Source organism: Aquila chrysaetos, chromosome 6, assembly GCF_900496995.4.
Source record: "Aquila chrysaetos chrysaetos chromosome 6, bAquChr1.4, whole genome shotgun sequence".
Lineage (NCBI taxonomy): Eukaryota > Metazoa > Chordata > Aves > Accipitriformes > Accipitridae > Aquila > Aquila chrysaetos.
In genome coordinates, this window is record NC_044009.1 from 21,534,365 (window position 1) to 21,556,096 (window position 21,732).

Here is a 21,732-nt window from a genome sequence, read left to right on the forward strand (position 1 = left end):
TTTTCCAACAGTATTTGTACCATTTTTATTTGTAAAAATAACCATCTGAATGCATTGCAATAGTAGTTTACAGTTAGGGTTCTTCATTACATTAATACAGCATTCAGTAGTTGAAAAAGTTACTAAACTGTGCTTGAGAAGATTCAGGTTGAATTCCAAGTCATTCACTGAAGTAAGTCTTTTTCCTCATTTTGTATGTGACATTTACCCAAGTCCTTAAACTTCAATTTACAAAAGCAAACAATACCGACAAAACCCCACTGAAACCATCAAACAATATTTTATATTGTTTATTACAAATGTTATGCAAAATATAACACTGGCACCAGATTCGTATCACCATGGTTTGTAAAGATATATTGCACATGCTAAAGCATAAAATATAAGACAAAACCTACAAAACATAAGATATTGGCTTTAATATGTAGATCACTGCATAAGAAACGCATAAAATTACATTTTATACACACACTCAGATTGTCACTAGTTTAAAACGCCCTTTCCTATAACACTGACCTAAGGTTTACTTTTTGTGTAATAAGAAAGCATTTTCAGCACTGCAAAAATTATACATTATTCCTATAGAAATTTAGCATATTAATCTTCATTTCAATGCAGGTAGAACATATGAAAAGAAGAAACACTTTATACATTCAAAGAAGGTCTGAAATGAAAATTTACTGGTAATATATTGCTTTTATAACACTCAAATGAAAAAAAAAAAGACAAGTTTCACAAAACATTTCCATAATACACAAATATAAAAAGGCACTCTAATATTTCTTACATGACTAAGAATAAAAATCACAAATTTTTTTTTAAAATCATCCTCAAGATACATAACCAAGTTTCTCAACAGTACAATGGATAAACAATTCATTTCATGTGTTTGTTCTAATTCAATAATCTGGCAGTTGTTTACTGCATAAAAGTACCAAACACATTATGGTGCCCTTTTAGTAGCGATGAACAGAAATCCCCTGAGCTATTTCACAGCAATTTCAGGCAGTCCGGAGGTTGTAACTCAGTATTTATGAGAGACTTGGGACCCCATCCTGCTATGGATTCCATCTGCAGCCGTGGTTAAAATACAGGATGAAACGATCCTGCTAATACACCTGGGCGGACGGCTGCCCCTCCCCGAATACCCTCTGCGTGGTGCAGACATAGAAGTCGTCCACATACTGTAAATTGCAGGATCCAGGGTTAAGTGCAACAATTACGTACGATTAACTCTACTCTTGTAAAAAGTCCACAGAAAGGCAAGGTCATTATTTACAAGAGTAAAATTATTCCCATGCTTATATACCTGCCCTAAGTTACAAATTTATTTCTACATGTGATATATTACAGATTAATGTACTAGCGTACAAAAAAAGGGATTCTGGTAACTCACATGAGATGTGGGATAGGCCAATACTGAGTACTTCCATGTGTCTTGCTCATGACAGTTTTCCTCCTAAATACAGCATACTCAAAACATAACTTTTGCAATGCCCTTAAGATGCTAACAAATCATGTTTCTATGATTTTTGGAATATTGCATACTTACATCATTGTTAGTTTACAGAAAAGTTTAATCAGTAAAGTTTAGATTTGGTTCCTAGAAGGATCAAACAATTCAGTAATCACCTATGCTTCTCTAATGTTGAATACGTCATTAAGAGGCAGCAGTTGTTGCACTACACAATTATCAGAGTTACGAGGTATTGCAAATACACAGAAATATTTTCAGTAACTCTGCATGGTAGCAAGTAAAAATACTGGAATTTTTTAAATGGCTGCTTAAAATAATACAATATCCTCTTTGTAAAGAGGACTGGTTTTCTCCTAACAAAGCAACTTCATGTAGAATAGCGTAACTTTCTGTATTTCTGGGTGAGACTTATAACTAATCCTGCCAAGGACCCTACCTACATCTCTGGTTAAAGTAAGATGAAAAGGCCGATCCTGCTGTTAGACAAGTGGCAGCCATTTCCCGTTTGTTTATTTGTTTTCAATGCCATCATTCCACATAAAAAAAACCCAAAATTTGGGATTCTATTCATTTCTGAACAGACACCACTGAAAACTTTAACAACTGATCTCTCCTCTTATTTTCAGTGCTTAAAGTAAGGTGGTTATTGCTATTTTGCAACTTTTAAAAGCAAAAACGTTGAGAAAAAAATTCATAAAAATGTTATTCTGTGCTATTTCTGAGGAGAAAACCAGGGTTTCAGGTGCTCTGTCATTCTACTGCAGAAAATACAGAGTTGAGGGAAAAGAAATGTTCACCTTTAGAGACACTGCCCCTTGTGATTTTTTGTTGTAAACTTTGGAAATTTGTTAACATTCAAGGAAACAGTATTTAATTTTACCTAATGTTCAAGGAAACAAGATTTAATTTTAGCACGGCAAAATAAACTTAATATATAAACATTTTTCCTAATTAAAGAACTGGAATCTGCCAATAGATTTTTAACAATTCAGTGGAACACGGCTAAAAACTGCAACTAAAATAAAAATCCTTACTTTTCATTTACCCTGCTGAAAGTGTGCACTAAGGAAGCTCATCTCATCCTCCCAGCACAGATGGAGGCCTGCAGACAGCCTGAGTGTGAATCACAGGAACCTTAACACCTTGACTCCATGCTACACTACCTTTTCCCCTCTTTCCTGTAGCTGTACAGTGTTCTCTCACTTGTCTAGCAAGGGGCTGAATCCTTTTCTTGTGCTCTTAAATGAGAGAAGGTGTTTTGCTTTCTGCTTTTTACCAATATAGCCTGTGGACTTAATCTTTGCATTCCATACAAGATGGGCACTCTCCCGAAGTGCATCAGCCCTTCCTTTTTCTACTCAGGCCATCAGCCTTGCCTAGATTCACATTTCATTTTGCATCATGCCAAATAGTATGCACAAATGCTAACTAGGAGAACAAGCCATAGTTATTTTTCCTGGGCATTTGTTTCATTTCAAATAAATATAAACACATTTACATTAAAAGTATATGAACATATTCTTTAGTCTGGAGAAAAAAAAACCTGTGGTCAACACATCATCAGTTACAAATGTCAACTTGAAACCTGCATCATAAAATGTAAAATTCACTCAAGACTAATCAATACCTCAAAAGTTTCTATTTTTATGGTTTAGAAAAACTACTTCATTATGTCACTCACATTTGAAGAAAAAATAAATGTAGCAAAGTCTTCCATTTAATTACTGAAGCATTTTGGTCCTCTTGGTACAGCTGGTTAGTTCATGATACCTTTTTGTTTATTTTGTTTGTTTGTTTACAAAGTCTCATTCTTCTTTTTGTACATCTGTTGCAGTTGAGGGTCGTGGTCCATTTGACCTAGAAACTTTGGCAGAAGGAGTAAACATATTCACAAAGTTGACATTGCTTTAAAAGCTGGTGACAATAGGCTTTTTTAGCATGTATCTCCGATCCCCTGCACGGTACACTGCTATGTTTTCTGGTGTTTGGTATTTCAACTTTTGGTGTTATGCTTTCATTGCTTTACCTTTGCTCTGTTACTCCAAACACTAGCAAAAGTATTTTAAAATTCGATATTGTTTACAGTAAAAATAAGTTATTTAAGCATAGAAAAGGAAAAAAATCCAGTTAAGTTGGCAAGTTATTATAAACTTTTATATAAACCTTTGTCTACACCTGATTTTTTTTTTTCCCTTCTTTTTTTTTTTTTCCTGGTACTAGATTCATGGTTAATGGCTCAGGTGACAGAAACATCTAACGACCCTAATTCTGTAGTGCAAATAAACCATACATGTTTGTGCTGAATTGAAAAAAAATAAGGGCCAAGTGATTTTCATTTTACACAAGTGGTTCCACTAATGTCCATGGGTAAATATGGTGAGACAAGTAGAATTTGGCCTTAAGAGTTAATAAAAGAGTTAATAACTATATTTTTCTAATTGTGTGCTGCAACTAAGAACTGTAAAAAGTGCCTTCTGTACGTTTAAGTGCTTAGTACACGCAGAATGTAAAAGGTTTCATTTCCTGTAGAAAAGTAATACAGGCAGTTTTAAGATTTACAACTTTACCTTTGGTTTGTGTAAAAAAAATTATCTAATTAACAGAGCCCCTGGAAGCAGGAAACAGACAAACATAGGAGAGGGGTGATGCTCGAATCTATGAAGGCTACACTGGAAGTATGTTTGTGTACTAAAGGTACAGCTAAAACATGTAAGAACTTTTTACAAACAGTTCCCTGTTTATTTGTGCTGTCAAAAAGAAAAAAGGCATTTTCTCTTTTTCTACTTAAAATAAGAGGTAGAGACTTTCCACAGGGGCACTTAGGGCCTAAAGAAAATATCAGGAAGCTGAAAAGCTGCAGAACATTAATGGGAGTATGTTCCGGTAAATCCCTCTAACGTTGTTATTTAAAGGCTTGGTTCTCATCAACACTACAAATCTTTCGATACCTACTTGTCAAGAACAATAGTTAAGAATATAGCCGTGGGATTTAAGCTGTTTAAAAAGACAAAAATAAAGCTGAAATTAAATAATAATGACAAAAAGGTTTTGAATACCGAAAAGTCAAAATGTTTCAGAATCCGAATCATTTTCATTGTACCCATCCTCTGTTCCCATGTTATTACTCAAGGGCTTATTGTGAGAGTTAATGCTACCCATACTGGAGCCATCGCAGAGATGTGTCCTGCCCAAATTGTCTTTTTTAAAACAAACGAAGTTGAAAGCCGTCATTGAACTGGAAGGAGAAAAAGGCATCATGGTAGCCAAAATGAGTGCCAGGCAGTCAGCCACGTCTTTGTTAGGAGCGCAAGCCAGGGCTGGCGTATGACCTGGGCACAAATGCAGACAAGGCAATGGTTAGTACTAAGGGTACTGAGAATGGCACTGAGCATTCCTCATATACATCTCTAGATGACGTCGTAAGCAGGAGATGTATGTTCAGTTACAATCATGCCAGGCAACAGGGGTATGTTACTTATTTTAAATCAGACATGCTGGGAAAATACACACTTTATGGAGCATTTAAACCACTGTGACCACAACAAGCACTATTTTTTCTTAAAATCAGGCAGCAAACAGACTTCACAATATGAATAAAAGCACTTGCTAAACACAGTTCTACAGCACAGACAGTATGATGAATACAGAACATGGGGAGTACAGCAAGAGGGACAGAAACTGGCTTCAGTTTCTGTGTGTATGAACAAGTCTCATTCTGAGAACAACGACTTTCATTAAAACATAAAAGATATTAGTTTAAAAATATTTTGAAGTAACAAGCAAACGATTTTAAAGACTGATCAGTTGAGTATCTACTCAACTCAGAAAGCAGTTTATTTAGGAATTAAATTTTAAGAGAAAAGAATTAGACCAGTGCACATGGTACATGTATAGCAGGTATGAATACGTGGATGTTTAGTTACTCAAATTTACATTATGTTAGAAGAATAATGACTGTATTCAGAAGGCATGGCATACACTTTAAATACAAAGTTAATATTATACAGATGTCAGTAAAACAAAGAACTGGGGAGCTATTAAAAGTTTGTCTTCGCTGCAGTTTAACTTGGGTCCTGTCCAAGCGCTGCCCCTAAAGCAGCTCTTCATGTATGCAAATCTTGGAAACCAGTATCCTGATTACACTTGCTATCTATACATTTTGCAGGCTGCTGTGTAGTACTCCAGCACTTTCCACCAAATCCTCCTTTATGCTAAGAGCAAACAAATTCTTTCGCAGATGGCTAAATCTTAAGTGCTGCAGCAACAGTAATCTGAAGCAATGACCACTACTGAGAACCTACTGCCTCAAGTAAGCCGAGAACGCCAGCAGTGTGGTTTGGTGGCAGAGTTTGGTGGACAAATGTGAGGACAGCTTTGCAGCAAACTACCCACATTTAAGCACTGACTGTCAGGGGTGAATGCATACCCTAAATGCAATTTCCTTTTCCACTGAGTTCCAAGTGTCAATATTCTTTAGAGATGTACTTATACCAAGATTGTACTTAATTTTCTTTCTGCATATGCAGTTGTTCCTAGAAAAATTAAGTGTGTATAAAATTTATACTTAATTTTCATTTTTTACATACATGCAAATTAGCTGGCTCAGTTTGTACAATTGTAATGATGAGAACTGTGGTTAGAAGCTAGTCTGGTTCATTTTTCTGTCCCCTATCTCTAAAATGAGGTTAGGGCCTGATGACTTCAGTGGAACTCATGCATGTAAGTATACCTAGGTAGCATTTGGTTAATAGCAAATACTCACCACTCAGTTTTTTTCATCCATAGACCGCAAAAGTCTTGCAATGATGGGTGAGTATTATTACTGTTACTTTACAGATATGGGAAGATGGAGGTACCGAATTGTTACATTAATGCCATGAAGTCAGTATTGTAAGAAAGACCAGCTTATTTCAGGAAGACATTTTTGAATACATTAATTATAGAAGCACAGCCCTCTATGGGCTTTATAATGTTTAGGGAAGGACTTCATTGAGATCTGAAACAGAATTATCAGATTTATTAACTAATCATATATTTTATGAGGCAACAGTAATTTACTTGCATCTTGGATTAGGTCAGACAATTGGTAAGCACAAGCTTTGATCTCAGAATGAACTAGGACACAACCAAACGTATGGTGATGGTTTTCTTCCTACCCATTAAAACATGCGCTGATTGAATGCATAATCCTTAATTCTTCTGCAAGGCGTCAGAATTATCCGGTGCCACTTGCATGTTTAGGAAATTCAAGTTACCACTGCACTCAAGCATTAAAAAAGACTAGCTGTTGACAGTACATGCAAAATGAACAGTAAAAGGGACCGCTGTGATGTTTAGAATACATTTTTATATTAAAGAAAAATAAATACTATCTTTTTTTTTTTAATAGGTACTCACACAGCTCATTGTCTGTTCTTGGAAGGATAAAAGCATCAATGATGTCTATCATCAGCTTTTAAGTCTATTGCTTCAGTCTGCTGTAAAATTACCTGTTGGGTCCTACTGAAGATTGTCAAAGTGTATGGTTTACTTACCATTTTCATCTACTGCTAGGACACATGCCCCTTTGGCTAGCAACTCTTCAACCACCATCTTTAAGCCGTTTCGTGCAGCAATGTGGAGAGGTCTACAAAAACATAACAACTAAATTCAAGTTCAGTTTAAAATAGACTTTCTAAAAAAAGTTAGGTAATGCTTAAAGCACACCCAGCATCTGAAAGAGAATATTTTCATTCTTTGGATCATTATAATTATACTGTTGACGTTAAATTATATTACAGCCTTTAAAATACTCATGTTCCACATTTATAAAACATATGTGCAAGACAAATAAAATTACCTTTACATACACAAAGATTGCTTAATACTTTCCAGTCTAAAGGCTTTCTTTAAAAAGCTCCCATTTTTCCACTGTTTGCACCACACAATTGACATTTAAAAGGAAAATGAATCTTAGACTGAAGAAATGCCTTTGTTCCACCCCTAATTCTGGCTACTACAGACTGTTCAAAATCACTGTATTGCCTTTTTATCCTTGAATACTCCTTTGCTAATCTCTGTTACTGCAGAGCAGCTGGGGATTAAAAACAACCACTGGTTTGCTCCTCTCCTGGGCCAACACCCAGGGCTCCTGTTTGGGGGCAGTTAGTGGGACACGAAAAACAATTTCATATTGGAAGGGGGAAAAAAGGGCTAAGATGGAACAAATTCTTCCGCAAGCACTAGATGATCTGCCACCTGAACTCGTGATTGAATATTCTACTGTAGCATACCAGTCAAACAGTTGGAGCTGGAGTAAGAATATCGATGGTTCTGACTCTGCTGATAATGTATGGTATGGACGGGAGTTGCACAAAAAATATCATCTAAAAAATCCCTCTGAAAATTAAATGTACCACCTTAAGGCTAAATAAATTATTTAGATTTAAGGTGAAGCTCAAAAAGCTAGGAAATGCCAGATGTATACTCACACATTCACATCATTAATGCACATTTTGATATAGTCTTCAAATAAATGACCTCATATAATTTTTCCACCAGACCATCTATAAAATTGGCATCAAAGGAATCAAAATTAAAAGTGAAAATGTAATATAAATCTGGTCTTTTCAAGGGCAAGCACTCAAAAAAAAAAATCAGAAATTAACTTTTCTATTCTATGAAAAAATGGGAGACATGAATATGAAATGCTAAATAGGAATCTTCTGGTAAGTCAACTGAACTTGAGAGGGTCAGGCTATACTTACGTCTGCAATGCATTATTTTTTGCATTGATAAGGCTCTGTTCTTGTATCTTGTCAAGTATTAACAAGGCACATTTTTCATGACCCTGTAAGTTGGGAAAAAAACCATATAGTGTTAATTTGCTGAGGAGTTTGAAATTGAGGCAAAAGAAATGTTACATATAAAAGTGAAATTTAATACCTCAATTTGAAATACAAAAAAAGAAAAAATAACAAATACCTTTTTTTTTTTTCCTGAACCTATGTTAAGCTATTTTACAGTGAGATTATTTGGTAAAATCTCGAAGGATTTTCCATTATTTCTCTTAGTTTCCCTTCCTTGTGTTTCAGCTGTCGTAAGAGGCATCTATATTTCTCAGTTTTCTAAACCTTGAAACAGATTTGAGAAAACCTTGGAACAATGTTCCCTTCCTCACCACAAGTTTGACCATCACTTGTGGTTTCCATTGCAGAAAAATTTTTCGGAGTGTAAACACACACACACACACATACATACAGACTGTGAAGAGAATAGAAGCATACAGAGATCTTCAACTTACTTTACTGCTAGCCAAGTGCAAAGATGTATTCAACTCCTTATCTTTTAATGTCAGGTCAGCCTTGGCAATGTTCACCAAGAAGTCTGAGGTATAGAATAGAAATCAATGAACAAACCCAATGGGCAGACAAACGTGTAAAAACAGAGGAAAAAATTTACTATTTCAGTATACGTATGTGTACATGCTAATCAATTAAGCCTTTATGTGATGTAACCTTTATGAACACGAAGTGAAAATAATGAAAATAATGAATGAGAACAGACAATCTTGTGCAGTTAATCAGCAAGCAAAGGCAGAGCTAATAGCTCATTTGCTATGCCCCAAACTGTCAAACATACATTCACCTTCATTTATTTATAAACTTCCTCATTTGCAGATCAGCAAGTTCTGCCTGAATCACTTTCTCCTGAGAACAACTGTGGATCCTGCTTTGAGAGGACTAAGTGGATATAAAGAATTTAGGGTGCAGTCTGTGCTGTTGAAGCTAGAGAAAAGGGAATTCTGTTAAACCAATATGACCCTAATCTGTATGTCTATAGTATATAGTCCAGTCTGGAAAAGCAGCTGCTGATAGCTGCCATTTTAAGAATAGGACTTCCTATAATAGAGCGGGAAAAAAAGGTTACACAATCTTTTTCACATGTGCAGTTTTACTGCTTCATAAAATCAAGGAAGTAAACAGGAGAATAGAATTACTACTCCCCTCATGTTCTTTACAGTGTGCTTTTAGGAGGAAATAAGACTCAAGTTTATTATTGCAAATGTTCACCAAGACTGCTGAGGAACGAGGACTGAGAAGAAAAAGCATTTTTTACAGATGTAAAGGTAGCTTCTTACAGTCATCCACACAATTTATTTTTCTTCCTTAGTTTTCACAGGAAAAAACCCGACTACTTATTTGGGATAGTAACCGCAGTAGCACTCACCCTTCAAGGTGAACAGAGGCAAGGATGTACTTACCTACAGCACCTACGTGACCATTTTGAGCTGCCATCATGAGAGGTGTTTTCCCTGCGTGATCCGCAGCATTCACTTGTGCGCTGTGACTCAGGAGGAGCTGGAGGCACTCCACGTGATCTGCGAAGGCTGCTGCGTGAAGGGGTGTTCTGTAGGGAAAGTAACACCACCACAGCTGTTGCTAAAGAATGACAATGTTCCTGTTTACTTACCTTCCCAAGAACCTGAAAGTGCAAGACATTTTTAATTTTTTTTTTTCCTACAAAACTTTGAGTTATCACCAGGGGAACGTTATAGTAGCAGCATCTGAAATAAGTTAAATAATATTTACAGTCTCTGTCCTGGTGCCATATAAACTTTAAAAAAAGGGAAGCATAAGGTAGATATGATACTGTGGAGAATCTCATATTAGCAGCATATTTATTTTAATGGAGCATACGGTGTAATACGAAAAGCAGTACAATCCCTCATTCTTATTCATCTGATTTTATTTTTTCAACAAGCTGAAGATGGGAAGAACTATCAGAAAAGAACAGATCCATTATTAAAAAAAACTGAAGTATTTTAAGTTATAGTCAAAGATACTGCAACAAGCTACAATAACAGCATTACTACAAAAGGCGGAAGGAATTCTATCCACTTTGAAGGTCATCAGTTTCCACAAGACTGAGACACTAGAATTCGTTCGCTGTCTCCCTATGGCATTTTGGGTCTGAAGTGTGACTAATAGAGATGAAAGATAGTTGGTACACAACCCAGTTGTGTCACAGTGTTACTTCAGGTTTTGCTTATCAGTAAGGGTGAGGTGGTCTTACCCTTACAGAAGTAATCACCACTACTGAAGGTCTTGAATTTGTTTTAATTAATAGAAACAATGAGTATTCAATTTTTAGAATTCCAGCAATTTTAATTAAATATATATACACGCACACAGTGAGGAGATTATTGATGTGACAAATTAAGGATCTGGCTGAATGCATATCTCTTGCTTTATCAGTATTATTTTGCTGCATAGATGTTTTGAGTTGTGTGCCCTGAGAATGCTAACATAACATTAAAGCTTTTAATGAAATACTTTTCTAAGTGTACACAGTACCACTCCATTTAGCAAAGATAAACGTGTTTAAATATTTCACAAAGAAAACTGGTTCAAGGAAACAGCCTATAGTCATAGCTGTTCTAAAAAGCAAAATACTGTTTCTTTTGTGATTCTTTCCATATGCACTATGAAACTGAATACTTCATAGTATCCTTGCTTCAAGTGAGCCACCATTTAACTATTGCAGTGTAAACTGCTGTCTGAAAGAGTCAGCATGACAGGGCTTAGCTCAACTGTATCAGATAATGATTAGTTCCAGAGGTTCAGAAAGAATTATGAAAAATACTAGATGGATTCATGAAGATGAAATGCAATTTGTTTAAGAAACTATTACCTTCCTTTGTCATCTTTGCAATTGACAATGCTGGCATCGATGGCTCCGATGAGCAGTGATGCACAGTTTTCATGATCATTGATTCTGCCAAAGACAAGACATTTTCAAAAAGGTAAAAAGTCTACATCTTTTCCCACTTTCCAATATTAATTTACTTCACTTCCCATTAATATTTCTTATTGGTTATTTATAAGTTATCCTAACATACCTTTGCCATAATGCTTTCAGTCACATTTCTGATTATTCATCATCTCTCCATTTAACCAAACTGCATCTGATACTATGAATTTCAGTCTCTAAAGCAAATCTGATCCTGCAATTCACTATGCACAAAGGTAATTGAAAGTGGAGCACAAATCTAGGATTAAAACCTTAATACTTAAAATCCTTTAGCCTAAATGTCAAACGCACCTGGATCTGGAAAGCACTCAGTCATAGATACCTACATATAGAAAGCTTTATTCTAATGTTTTAGGTAGTGAAGCCCACGTCTCTTCCAACTCACACATTTAATACTTTTCCTTGATGGATGTACTCAATTAATACTCTTTCTGGTTATTGTTAATTTGTCTCATTTCATTATGAAAATGAACAGTGTTTAGTAACAGTATTGGACATATAGTATAGCTAATACACACACACACTGGATTAGCAGCTGTTTTCATTTTAAATTTGCAAGCATTTTTAAATTGCACACATTTTTAATGGGTTTGAGAATTACACACTAGTTTAAAAGAGTATAAATATTGAAAAAAAAATCTTCAAAGCCATCACTAGAAATTCAGATTTCATATACTATGTTTCAGCCACAAATTATTTTAATTTAAGCAGAGTAAGTAAGTGCTTTATATAAGCTTTTATTTCTCTAATATATTGGGGGTTTTATAATTTCAAAGTTTGATACATGACGAATTACCTTTCTACTTTCCAGTGATGTGAACTGTAGAAGGGAAGCCTACACAATAGGAACCCCTATCATTACTTCTGGAAGACATTCATTCTTCTAATAGAACATAGAATAGAATACAGTCATTCTAATTGTTGGTAGAAATTAGGAAGGTTGGCATTTGATTTTTCAGTGCTTAATTCCTTACTCTTCCGATGGCTTACATGTTTTAATAAGCATGTTAGGTCCTACAAACTAAAGTAATCTTGCATTTTAAAAAAAATGCATTTGCAATTATGTTATGAAAAGTTACGATTTTCCTCTACTGGAATCCTTCCCATATGAAAACATACTGCTTTATTTTAATAAGGAGTATGTATAAAACACATGCATGGAAGAAGATGAATAACTCATAATAGCGACCACCTTTTTGTTGTTCATAAGTAATATGAGAACTTTGGATACAGAGTATGCCTCTACAACCCACCAATCCCTTTGGCTAGGACCTGGGTAAGAAGTACCAAACCTTCAAGATAGAGGTTATCTCAGAAGGAAAAAAGACCATGAAGAAAATCTGTCTGGAAAACACTCAGCTGAGGATGTCTTGGAAAAAATATGGCCTGCACAGAACACCTTCTAGCATGACATAGATCATTGTTTCAAATCCTTCCTTCATTAATGCTTTGTTCCTATTGCTAAAAAAATCATCTTGATTCTGACAAATTTCTTAACTTTCAGCCATTGGGTTTCAAAGGAACCTCAAAAGCTCATACTTACATGGACCAAGGCCCTACCTATAGCCCAGGTCATGGCCTAAGAATAGAAGACCTATGAAGTTCCAGCCTGTGTGAAGAAAAGGCATAGGTCTGTAGTTGTAAGCAAGGGAAAAGAAACTAGAAAGGGAGCAGAAATGCAGCTATTTAATTACAAGTCAGAATTTCATTAAATAGCCTAAATGTATGAAATTTATGCAAAACCACTCTTTATTCTGCCACTTTTTCAGCAGAAGTATAAGCACAATTTTATGATCAGCTTTCAAATTATTTGCTCATGCAAATAATCTAAAAAAAAAAAAAAAAAAAAAAAGGCGCTTTCTTTTCACACTGCTACTTTTTCCAGACCAATCCTAAAGCATTTTTACTGGAGATTTCTACTTACACGGCACAGTGCAATGGAGAGAAGCTATTACCATAGAATGTGCGGAAAAATTTTTGTTCCAATAGTACCTCTGTGCAGTTTTCATGACCTATAAGAGAGCAGACATTTCACAGTGTTGCACAAAGCAAGTAATTAAATTAATTCATATTAGGCTTATACAGATTAGAATGTAACGCTAAATTCAAATTTGAACACAATGTGTATATAAGCTCTTAAGCAATGAAATTATAAACAGATTTTTTTTTTAATGTCAGCAGCAAGATAGATCCAGCCTAATATTAGCACTTACTGAAAAAAAGGAAAGGAAAAAAAAGGCTCATTTTTATGTGACATTATGTATGTTGCCTTACACATCTCCAAAGATGGTCTTAAATGATGATATTAGGAACCTTTATCCTTATATTAAGCAACAAGTTCAGATTATCCAGTTTAGAATAATCAGTTCAGTTCAGAACATCCACCTATTCACATGGTCTCTTGCATCAATAAATAAGAAGGTGACACCTCAAAGGAGCACTCCTGGCCCCACAGAAATCGACAAAAATTTCATCACTGATGTCAGTAAAACCAGAATTTCACCCTGGCCTCCTGTGACTGGGAGCAAATGAGCTGCAAAGCCACTGGGAGGTATTGCTGGAATTTCCCTGGCTTCTGAACTGAAGGGTGAACATAGCAAATGCTAACTACAGCAAGCAAGTAGAGGGGAGATGATTTGCCTCTTCATTTCAAGCTTCTCAAAGTGTTAGGCTGCTTTGTTATCATGTTTCCCTAAAACTGAAGCCACGTTTGAACTTGGCAAAAGTCCACAGGGAGAAACTTACCGTTGTAACAAGCCCAGTGCAGTGGTGTATAACCTTGATTATCTTTCAAACTGCAGTCTTCCTCTGAAAGTGCTATCTGCAGTAATTCACTCAGCCAAGTGGCGTGACCCCGAGCTGCTGCAAAGTGCAGAGGTGTTCTGCCTCTGGTGTCTTTACACAAAATAGATACTTCTTTCTCTAACAGCATCTGAACACACTCTTCATGCCCAGTCATAATCTGATAACAAAGAAATGAGTAAAGAGGTTGACATAATACAGATTCTTGCATAGGAAATATGGAATATGATTGATGCCTGTGAACATGAAACTGCCTGGATGGGATTCAGAAGGCAGAGATGAAAGCTCCTTTGCTCCCATGAGTACCTATGATAACTGATACACTGAAATGTATTTGGTGCTGTCTTTCAAAGGCATTGATTGCTAGTCTGTGGAAGAGACTCCACTAAGTGAGGCACAAAGCAAGGAGGAGTTTAAGACTACGGAAACAGATGAACAAGGGGTGAGGTTCAGAAAACCTGAGTCTGGCTTCTCAAAACCATGCATGAATGTGAGAGAAGAACTGAGGAAAAAAAGGATCAAGAATATAATCTGAAATATGAAAAGCTGCTTTAACAGCTGGCCAGCTACCATCAGTGACCTCTGTATCGTACATAGGTTAGCTTTGGTATCTTGGGCATGTTCACGTATTGCTATCAATACAGAGCAGAATTTTTATGCCATAGCTTTTATTACAGACTTGTGCTGGACTCCTGAGCTGAACTGCTCACTGCAGTTATTATAGAGTTCTGTATAAATATCAGCTCTTCCATCAGCTTCACATTGCTGACTCCTAGAAAAGATTATATCTGCTTCAAGTTTCACTGCCTCTAGAAAAAACTTAAGGCTTACTTATTTACACCATCCTCGCCAAGAAAAATGGAAATAACTGCTGGGCAGTTCTTTTAAAGAAATTATTTTCAGAATTCATAAGGTGCTCAGTTATTAGAATAATGATTGCTATTGTAAAGTGTCTAAAGCCACGAAAAAAATTGTCTAATCAGCATTTTAGCTAATTGATTAAAGCGCATTTGAAACAAAGTCAAAAGCAGAGCATTACTGAGAGCAGATCTGTCCTGATTTTTACCTTGTTGACTGTGCTTGGTCATGTTTCCAATCATTTACAGTATTCCCTACATTCAATATCCCTGTATTTTTAAGTGATCTGTAGTCACAGTAAAACAAATAATTAAGAACCATAAAAATTAAGTCACCCCTCGATGTAAAGCTGTGCATCCCAGGAGATCAGCTGCATCTACAGATGCTTCTTTTTCAAGTAATAAAGAAACAGCATCAATGTGCCCATATGCCACTGCAAGCATTAGTGGGGTTCTGGAAAAAAAACAAAACCAAACCAGTCACAGCTATAAAATGACATACTACTTGCCACTGCTAACTTAGAGGAACACAGAAATCAGGAAGCCCTGCATTTCTCTCCAGTCCTACCCACAAACCTGTTACGTTCACCATACTCATTTATATAACACCCAAGTGAAGATCTTTTGTATGAAATTATTAAGATGTTTAACAACCAACTACCATGACTAAAATAGAAACAAACTCATTTGTAAGCAGTTTACAGAGCAACATCATTCAAAACAATCTGTTCTCTTAATAACCTACAATTACTGTCACCTCCAGCAACAGACACATGAGCTTTACAATACCCAAGTGTTGTGAATGAATGTCCCTGCTAGTTACCAAGATGACAACCACCCAAAGCATTTCTTTTGCAAACGCTGCACAATTGCTTAAAGGAGATGAAGGGACACGAGGAAACTATTCAAGCCAAAATTTGGACTAACATATCTTCCATTTTTTTCTGAAAGAGGTCTGTTCTCCTTCTATTTTCAGATAAGACTAATACCATTTAAAATTGTATGTACAGTCAGATATGTTCCAGGCATGCCAAATGAGTTTTTTAAACCATTCATATTTTCACTTTAAAAATATACTTTATTCTCCCTCTATAACCATCATTTAATGAGAAGTAAAATTTTTGTAGGAACATCTCAGATGCATGTGTCACCTCAAATAAACATTCTGTCCCACTGCACCAGCCTAATACACCAAGTAAACCCTGAAATAGCAATGTTTTAGAAAGAAAAAGACTCTCTATAGAAACATCTCAGGAGCTCGTTAGCTTTTATTGAATCTGGCCCTCAGCATTTATGAAGAATTGTTTAAAGTATGAAGCAGAGGCTAAGATTAATGAATAATCCTTTCCACATGGCTTAGATCAGCTGAATGTGTACTTAGCAATCTCTGCCAAATTCTATAAGGAGAAGTGCAGGAAATACAGTATTTCAAATAAATGCTTTTTTTGTGAGAAGTCTGAGATGTTATTTGAATCACAGAGCTGAAAAAAAACCATTACAAAGAAAACTTACTGTCCTTTGGCGTCTGTCACATCAGGGTTGTCTGCAACTTCTAGCAACAACCGTAAACAAGGTGTATGACCATTAATGACTATAAAGAGAAAAAGTATGTTTAATTAAAATATGTTTAATTTCAGGTACTTTTCCATTGGAATGTGTATGGATAAGAAATTTCCTTATAAACAAAGAAAACATTCCACAGTATAAGAAATTAATATTCCCACAATTTTCATTTAACTTGTGCTGATTAAATAGTGAGCTGTTTTTTCCCTGACCTCAGGTAAGATGAAGATTAGTTCTCTTACATACAAAAATCCCAAATGAGTAAAACAGAAATCGTGATTTTCACTACTGAGATTTCTACTAAACCAGACAGCATTTCAAAATCCCTCAGACCAAGCAGGCAGACAAGGCTTTCTGGGATCAGATTTGGAACGCAGTAGGAAGTCCATCGGCAAGGCTCGTTAATTTTGTGTGCACTGTACAAGCAAGTTCTTCAGCGCTGCTATGAAAAAAGAAGCATCTGCAAAGAATGACCAATGATGCAAATGTCATATTCATAACAGCACATAACACCAGAGATTAAAATTCCCTTTGGGTTTTTCCATCTTTTCTCATTTAATGTTATTGGAAGCCACAGCTACTTCTCCAAAACAGGGTTTGCTTTTTAAAATGTAACCCATTGCTGTTGGAAAACAGCTCTGAGTTACTACGTTTTGCAGGGCCCGACACTGTAAACCCATCTGTGTGTCAGCTGGCTTAAAGGCTTCAGCCTTTCATGGGATGAAGAGAACAGTATTTTCTTCTTTGAAAAACAATAATTCCTGTACTCAGTAGATATAGATTGTGTTCTTATTACAGCAAGTCATGCATTCACACTGCCTACACCCTGTGGGCTGAGGCAAAACCCTTGGACACCACCTATGTCACATCATTCTGGCAGAGAAACGGGCTCACATCATCACATTTAAATCACTCATCCAAAAATAATCTTAGTTGCTCTACCCAGAAAAAGAAAAGACATTTTTAGTTATTTACCACTAAGTAATGCCATATACATAACATGTAAACAGTTCTTCAGGGCTGATGACTCACGGGCTTAGGGGGAAAAAAAAGATCTGTTTTTTCTCCCAGCAGGAGGAAGAGAAATCATAACTTGTTCACACCGACATCTGAAAAGGATTTTGGTAAATGAGTTTTAGAACAGATACTCCCAGAAACTCTTAGAGCTGACCCAGCGATTGCTAAGCATTACAGACCCTGCAGGGAACATTAGTTTTGCCAACAGAGCTACAACACTAACACCAGGGGAACATTTGCAATGGATTCCCCAAGCTAGCCAGAGGAAAGACTGGTGGTAATAAAATTATACAGGGAACATATAATTTAGGCTGAGGCAATTCTCCATATTATGAGGTCAGAGGAAGTCTATTCCCTGAGGGGGACACACAGAAAAAAGAAATACTTCATTAGGTGATTTCTCTACTAAAGTTACAAATCCCTTTACTGGACAGAGCTCTGCAGAATCCTGTAATCCAATCCACCACTTCAGGTCTCCTTAACCGCTGTGTTCAGCAACTGTGTTTGTGTAATTTGAAGGAATGAAGGCAAACACGTTTAAGGGGATGGGCACACATGCCTTCTTGTTTCTTTCCAGTGCACAGTATTGCACATATGAGTACTCGCTTTTGTGTGTGCAAATCAGCACTGTCACTCGAGGGATTAATTCAGCAAGAATTCTGTTTGATTTCTCAAAATACACCATTTCACCTCTTACACTTGCACTGCAAATAAACTGCTCAGTGCTGCAGTGGCACCACGCAGAGTCTCCAATAGGTGGCACCACTCTTTGCTAAAACACTCCTAACCAAAACGTATTGTTGTGAAACAGCAAAATAAAAATCATCAGATTGCAAGTGGCTTTTTACTATAGTTGGAGATAGAAGCTTTACTCCAGAGCTAATTTCCACAGAACTCTGCATAGCTCTTGAGTGGAAGGTTCTAAACGCCCTCTTAATGGATATTTATGCAAAGTGCACTTATCTCACATTTGAATGCCTCCAAATTCATGACAGTAATAAATTTCCTTCACTAAAAGTTCAAATATTCAACCCGTCCTTGCAGTATTTTCCCTTCTGCTTAAGGTACATGTTCTCTTTAGCGTCTCACTCCTCTGTGTAGGATTTTCTTGCCCTTCTTTTTTTTTTTTTAAATACATACCTAACTTATTTTGCTTCACTGCAGATTTAAAGAACATTTTGCTTGTATCCCTGGAAATTCTTTTTTAATCTGAGAATTCAGATTAAATTTAATCAGACCAGAAAAGTCTACAATGAATCTTCCTACTGGTTTTACATGGAAGGTGCTCATACTACAGTGATGGGGGCAATTAAAAAAGAAATTAAAATAGGAAAAAAACGCCCACAATCAGAATTTGTATGAAGGTAAGAAATGTGTGTTTTAAAAGAACACCTTTTATTCAACAAATCTACTCAATTCTACTCGACAGATTTAGTCAACAAATTAATATTTTAAGTCAGAGCTGCTAACAAAAACATGTCTTTGTTACCATTTACTTTTCTCAGTACTGCAGAACCCTTACAATTCAGCTGTGACAAGAAACCTATGTCACTATAACCAAATTTTTAAATAAATGCAAAATCATTGCTATAGTGATGATGTACCAAAGTCACACCTTGTTCATCATCAGACCCCAAGCTGTGTTTGAAGTGAAAGCTCTTGCCCAACACAGCTTCAGTTGTGTGGTGGCACTGATCTTGATTTAAATTAATTAAACCAACAGTTTTAACAGGGTGAAGATTAGCTGGATTTAATATTCTGTGTTTTTATGGAAAACAATGAAACCCCCTCTCACTGAATTCTGGTCTCAAACTTCTGACACGTAAACTCTGGCAGCACATCTCTATATCATTAATTTATTGTGGGGAGTAATGTACTCAGTTCTGATGCAAAATTTAAGAAGGCAGAAAGCATTTTTTAGTGTGCTGTGAAGATCGATTATGTGCATTTTCTTCAGTACTGCAGACAACATTGATAATAGTCTATTTGATCTTATGTTTCTAGGTTGCAGCTATATGATCACACACAGAGAATAAAATGGTACTAGAGGATGTACATGTATTTTAATCTAAGAAAGATTAAAAGATAAGCAGAAAGACAATTAAGTCTGACCCTGAAAATAATTGTTATCCAATGAGGTGTTAATGTTATTTCCCACTAGAGGTCACTGCTATGCTGTACTGAGCCCCTCGATGAACAGCCAGCGGAGCAATGTTCCCCTTGGCACCTCCGCGTTTTTATCTGACAGGTACTTATTAAGTAACAACCTTTAAATAAATGGCAAATTCTGCATTTTCCAGTTAATTATGCACGTTGCATAATTAACACTCAACACATGAGGAATGGAGCAGACTCCCAGCAAGAGCAAGTTCACAAGCTAGCTCAGGAGGAGGGTAATGTCTGAAACAGGGGTGAATTTCTCTAGTGTTGCCACTGCAAAAGGTTGGAAGTTTTGAACACCAGGATAATTGCATCACCAATCAAAGCCTACCTATATTTTCAACCTTTCTTCTGTAGGAGAAGCAGTGAGGCAAGTGTTCTCTCTTCCCCTGATTTTTTGGCAGAGGAACCATTAAGAGAAGGTGTCATAGGGGAAACATCACGCATCTTAAAGAGTAGGTGGTAATAGAGAGGCAAGGTAAAGTAGAGGCAAGCAGGTAAGGGCAGAGAAGCAGTGGTGTGGAAAAATATGGGATTCTGTGTGAGGGAGGACTGAACCATAGGGACAGAGGAAAAAAGGCCAAGGAAATGAAAGATAAAGGGTTCACTGTAGGACCTCAGCAAACAAGCAGCAGTCCTCAATACATGTCAAAATCTCCTTCCATTTAGAAGAAATGTGCATAGGGATAGTAGGTAGGTAAAGGTAACTGCTTCTGTGTTGTAGGGTTTATACCACAAGTGTAACATAAGTGCACGCTCACCTGAAGCATGGAGGGGGGTCCTTTTTGTGACATTGTCTTTTACAGTAACAGAAGCACCCTGGCTGATGAGAGCTTCCACACACTCTGCATGTCCTTTAAATGCAGCCAGGTCCAAAGCAGTGCGTCCCTTCTCATCCTTAATATCCAGATCTACCAGGGATTGGAGAAGTACCTCCAAGGCTTGATGATGACCATTATAGGCCTAGAAATATAAAATGTGTCACGTAAAGAACTCAATTCTTGTCTTTCAAAGACTTTCACATAAAACGTGAATAAAATCTGTCATTGTCACAGTCTCCTAAACACAGTAGAAATCACAGAGTTTTCTTGATTCCTTATGACTCTCCCTTCAACCTGAAAGGATCTTCCCAAATTACACTGTAGCCAAGAAACTAAAAAATTCCTTGTGTTTAGGAACAGAATTTATGATTGCTGGTTTGCTTTAACCTCCTAATACAACCCAAGGTGAGGAATTTCAGACAGTAATTCACCAATTCAACACAGGTGAATCAACAATTCATTTTTCACATTATACAGTATCTTTCAGGGAAATGTTTGTTTCAAAAACTAGATTCACTAGAGTGATGCTGGTCTGAGGTCGCATGAATTATCACCTAACTGGGTGCTAAATTCAACACATCTGCTGGTCTCCAACTAAATGAAAGCAATTCTCAAAACGGATTTTTGAGCAAATACAAACAAATTTGACCTGCTGTTTATAGCTGATGCTTCATGGAGTACTCCTACTAGTGGGATCATTTGGTATAACAACTACAGTGGACGAGTAATGCAATTCCAGACCTACAGCCACATTTGGGCCAACAGCACAAACACCAGTGACATTGCAAAAACCCAGTGGATAGCTCCAGAAACTGGAAACATTTCATTCAACTATGTAGGGACTGCCCTCCTCTCCTTACTGTCAGACTCACAGAGAACATCCTTTTTATTTATACATGAACATACAATTAGTATTACCAGAGTTGAAGCAATTAATGAAAACAGAAGAGAAATGCAAACATCAAGGAACCAAAAAGCCACTGAATTTCAAGGTTAAGTAGTGGTGGCAGCAGCTTGCTCCTAGTGACCATTGTCAAAAGTTCAAAAGAACAGGACAGTGCAGGGAACACTTGTTTCCCTGTTAGACCAAGAAAACTACTTAAGGAAAGCAGAAAGGCAAAGGCAGAAAAAAACAGCAAAGGGAGATTAGGGCACAGGGAACCCATATCTCAGAAAGTACTCCGACGCAGATGTTGGCTTTTCTTCTTCATGACAATTTTACTTAGAAAACAAATAGCAACGG

At 36.5% G+C, this 21,732-nt stretch overlaps 1 protein-coding gene across 17 annotated transcripts in view; it reads right to left on the minus strand.

Annotated features, from left to right (window-relative positions):
- Positions 1–21,732, minus strand: part of ANKRD44 (ankyrin repeat domain 44) — a 143,422-nt gene continuing 121,690 nt past the window's right edge. For 10 of the 17 annotated variants that reach the window (XM_030017871.2, XM_030017867.2, XM_030017866.2 and 7 more), the window contains 11 exons: positions 20,430–20,631; positions 16,441–16,519; positions 15,265–15,382; positions 14,015–14,231; positions 13,194–13,281; positions 11,150–11,233; positions 9,720–9,865; positions 8,760–8,842; positions 8,224–8,306; positions 7,012–7,103; positions 1–4,806 (listed from right to left, as the gene is read on the minus strand). In XM_030017871.2, coding sequence (XP_029873731.1) covers positions 4,541–4,806; positions 7,012–7,103; positions 8,224–8,306; positions 8,760–8,842; positions 9,720–9,865; positions 11,150–11,233; positions 13,194–13,281; positions 14,015–14,231; positions 15,265–15,382; positions 16,441–16,519; positions 20,430–20,631 — 1,458 coding nt within the window. In that variant the 3' untranslated portion in view covers positions 1–4,540. Of the gene's footprint in view, positions 6,706–6,732; positions 6,762–7,011; positions 7,104–8,223; positions 8,307–8,759; positions 8,843–9,719; positions 9,866–11,149; positions 11,234–13,193; positions 13,282–14,014; positions 14,232–15,264; positions 15,383–16,440; positions 16,520–20,429; positions 20,632–21,732 lie in introns of those variants that run through there. The other 7 variants (XM_030017878.2, XM_030017875.2, XM_030017872.2 and 4 more) reach the window with 5 other exon arrangements.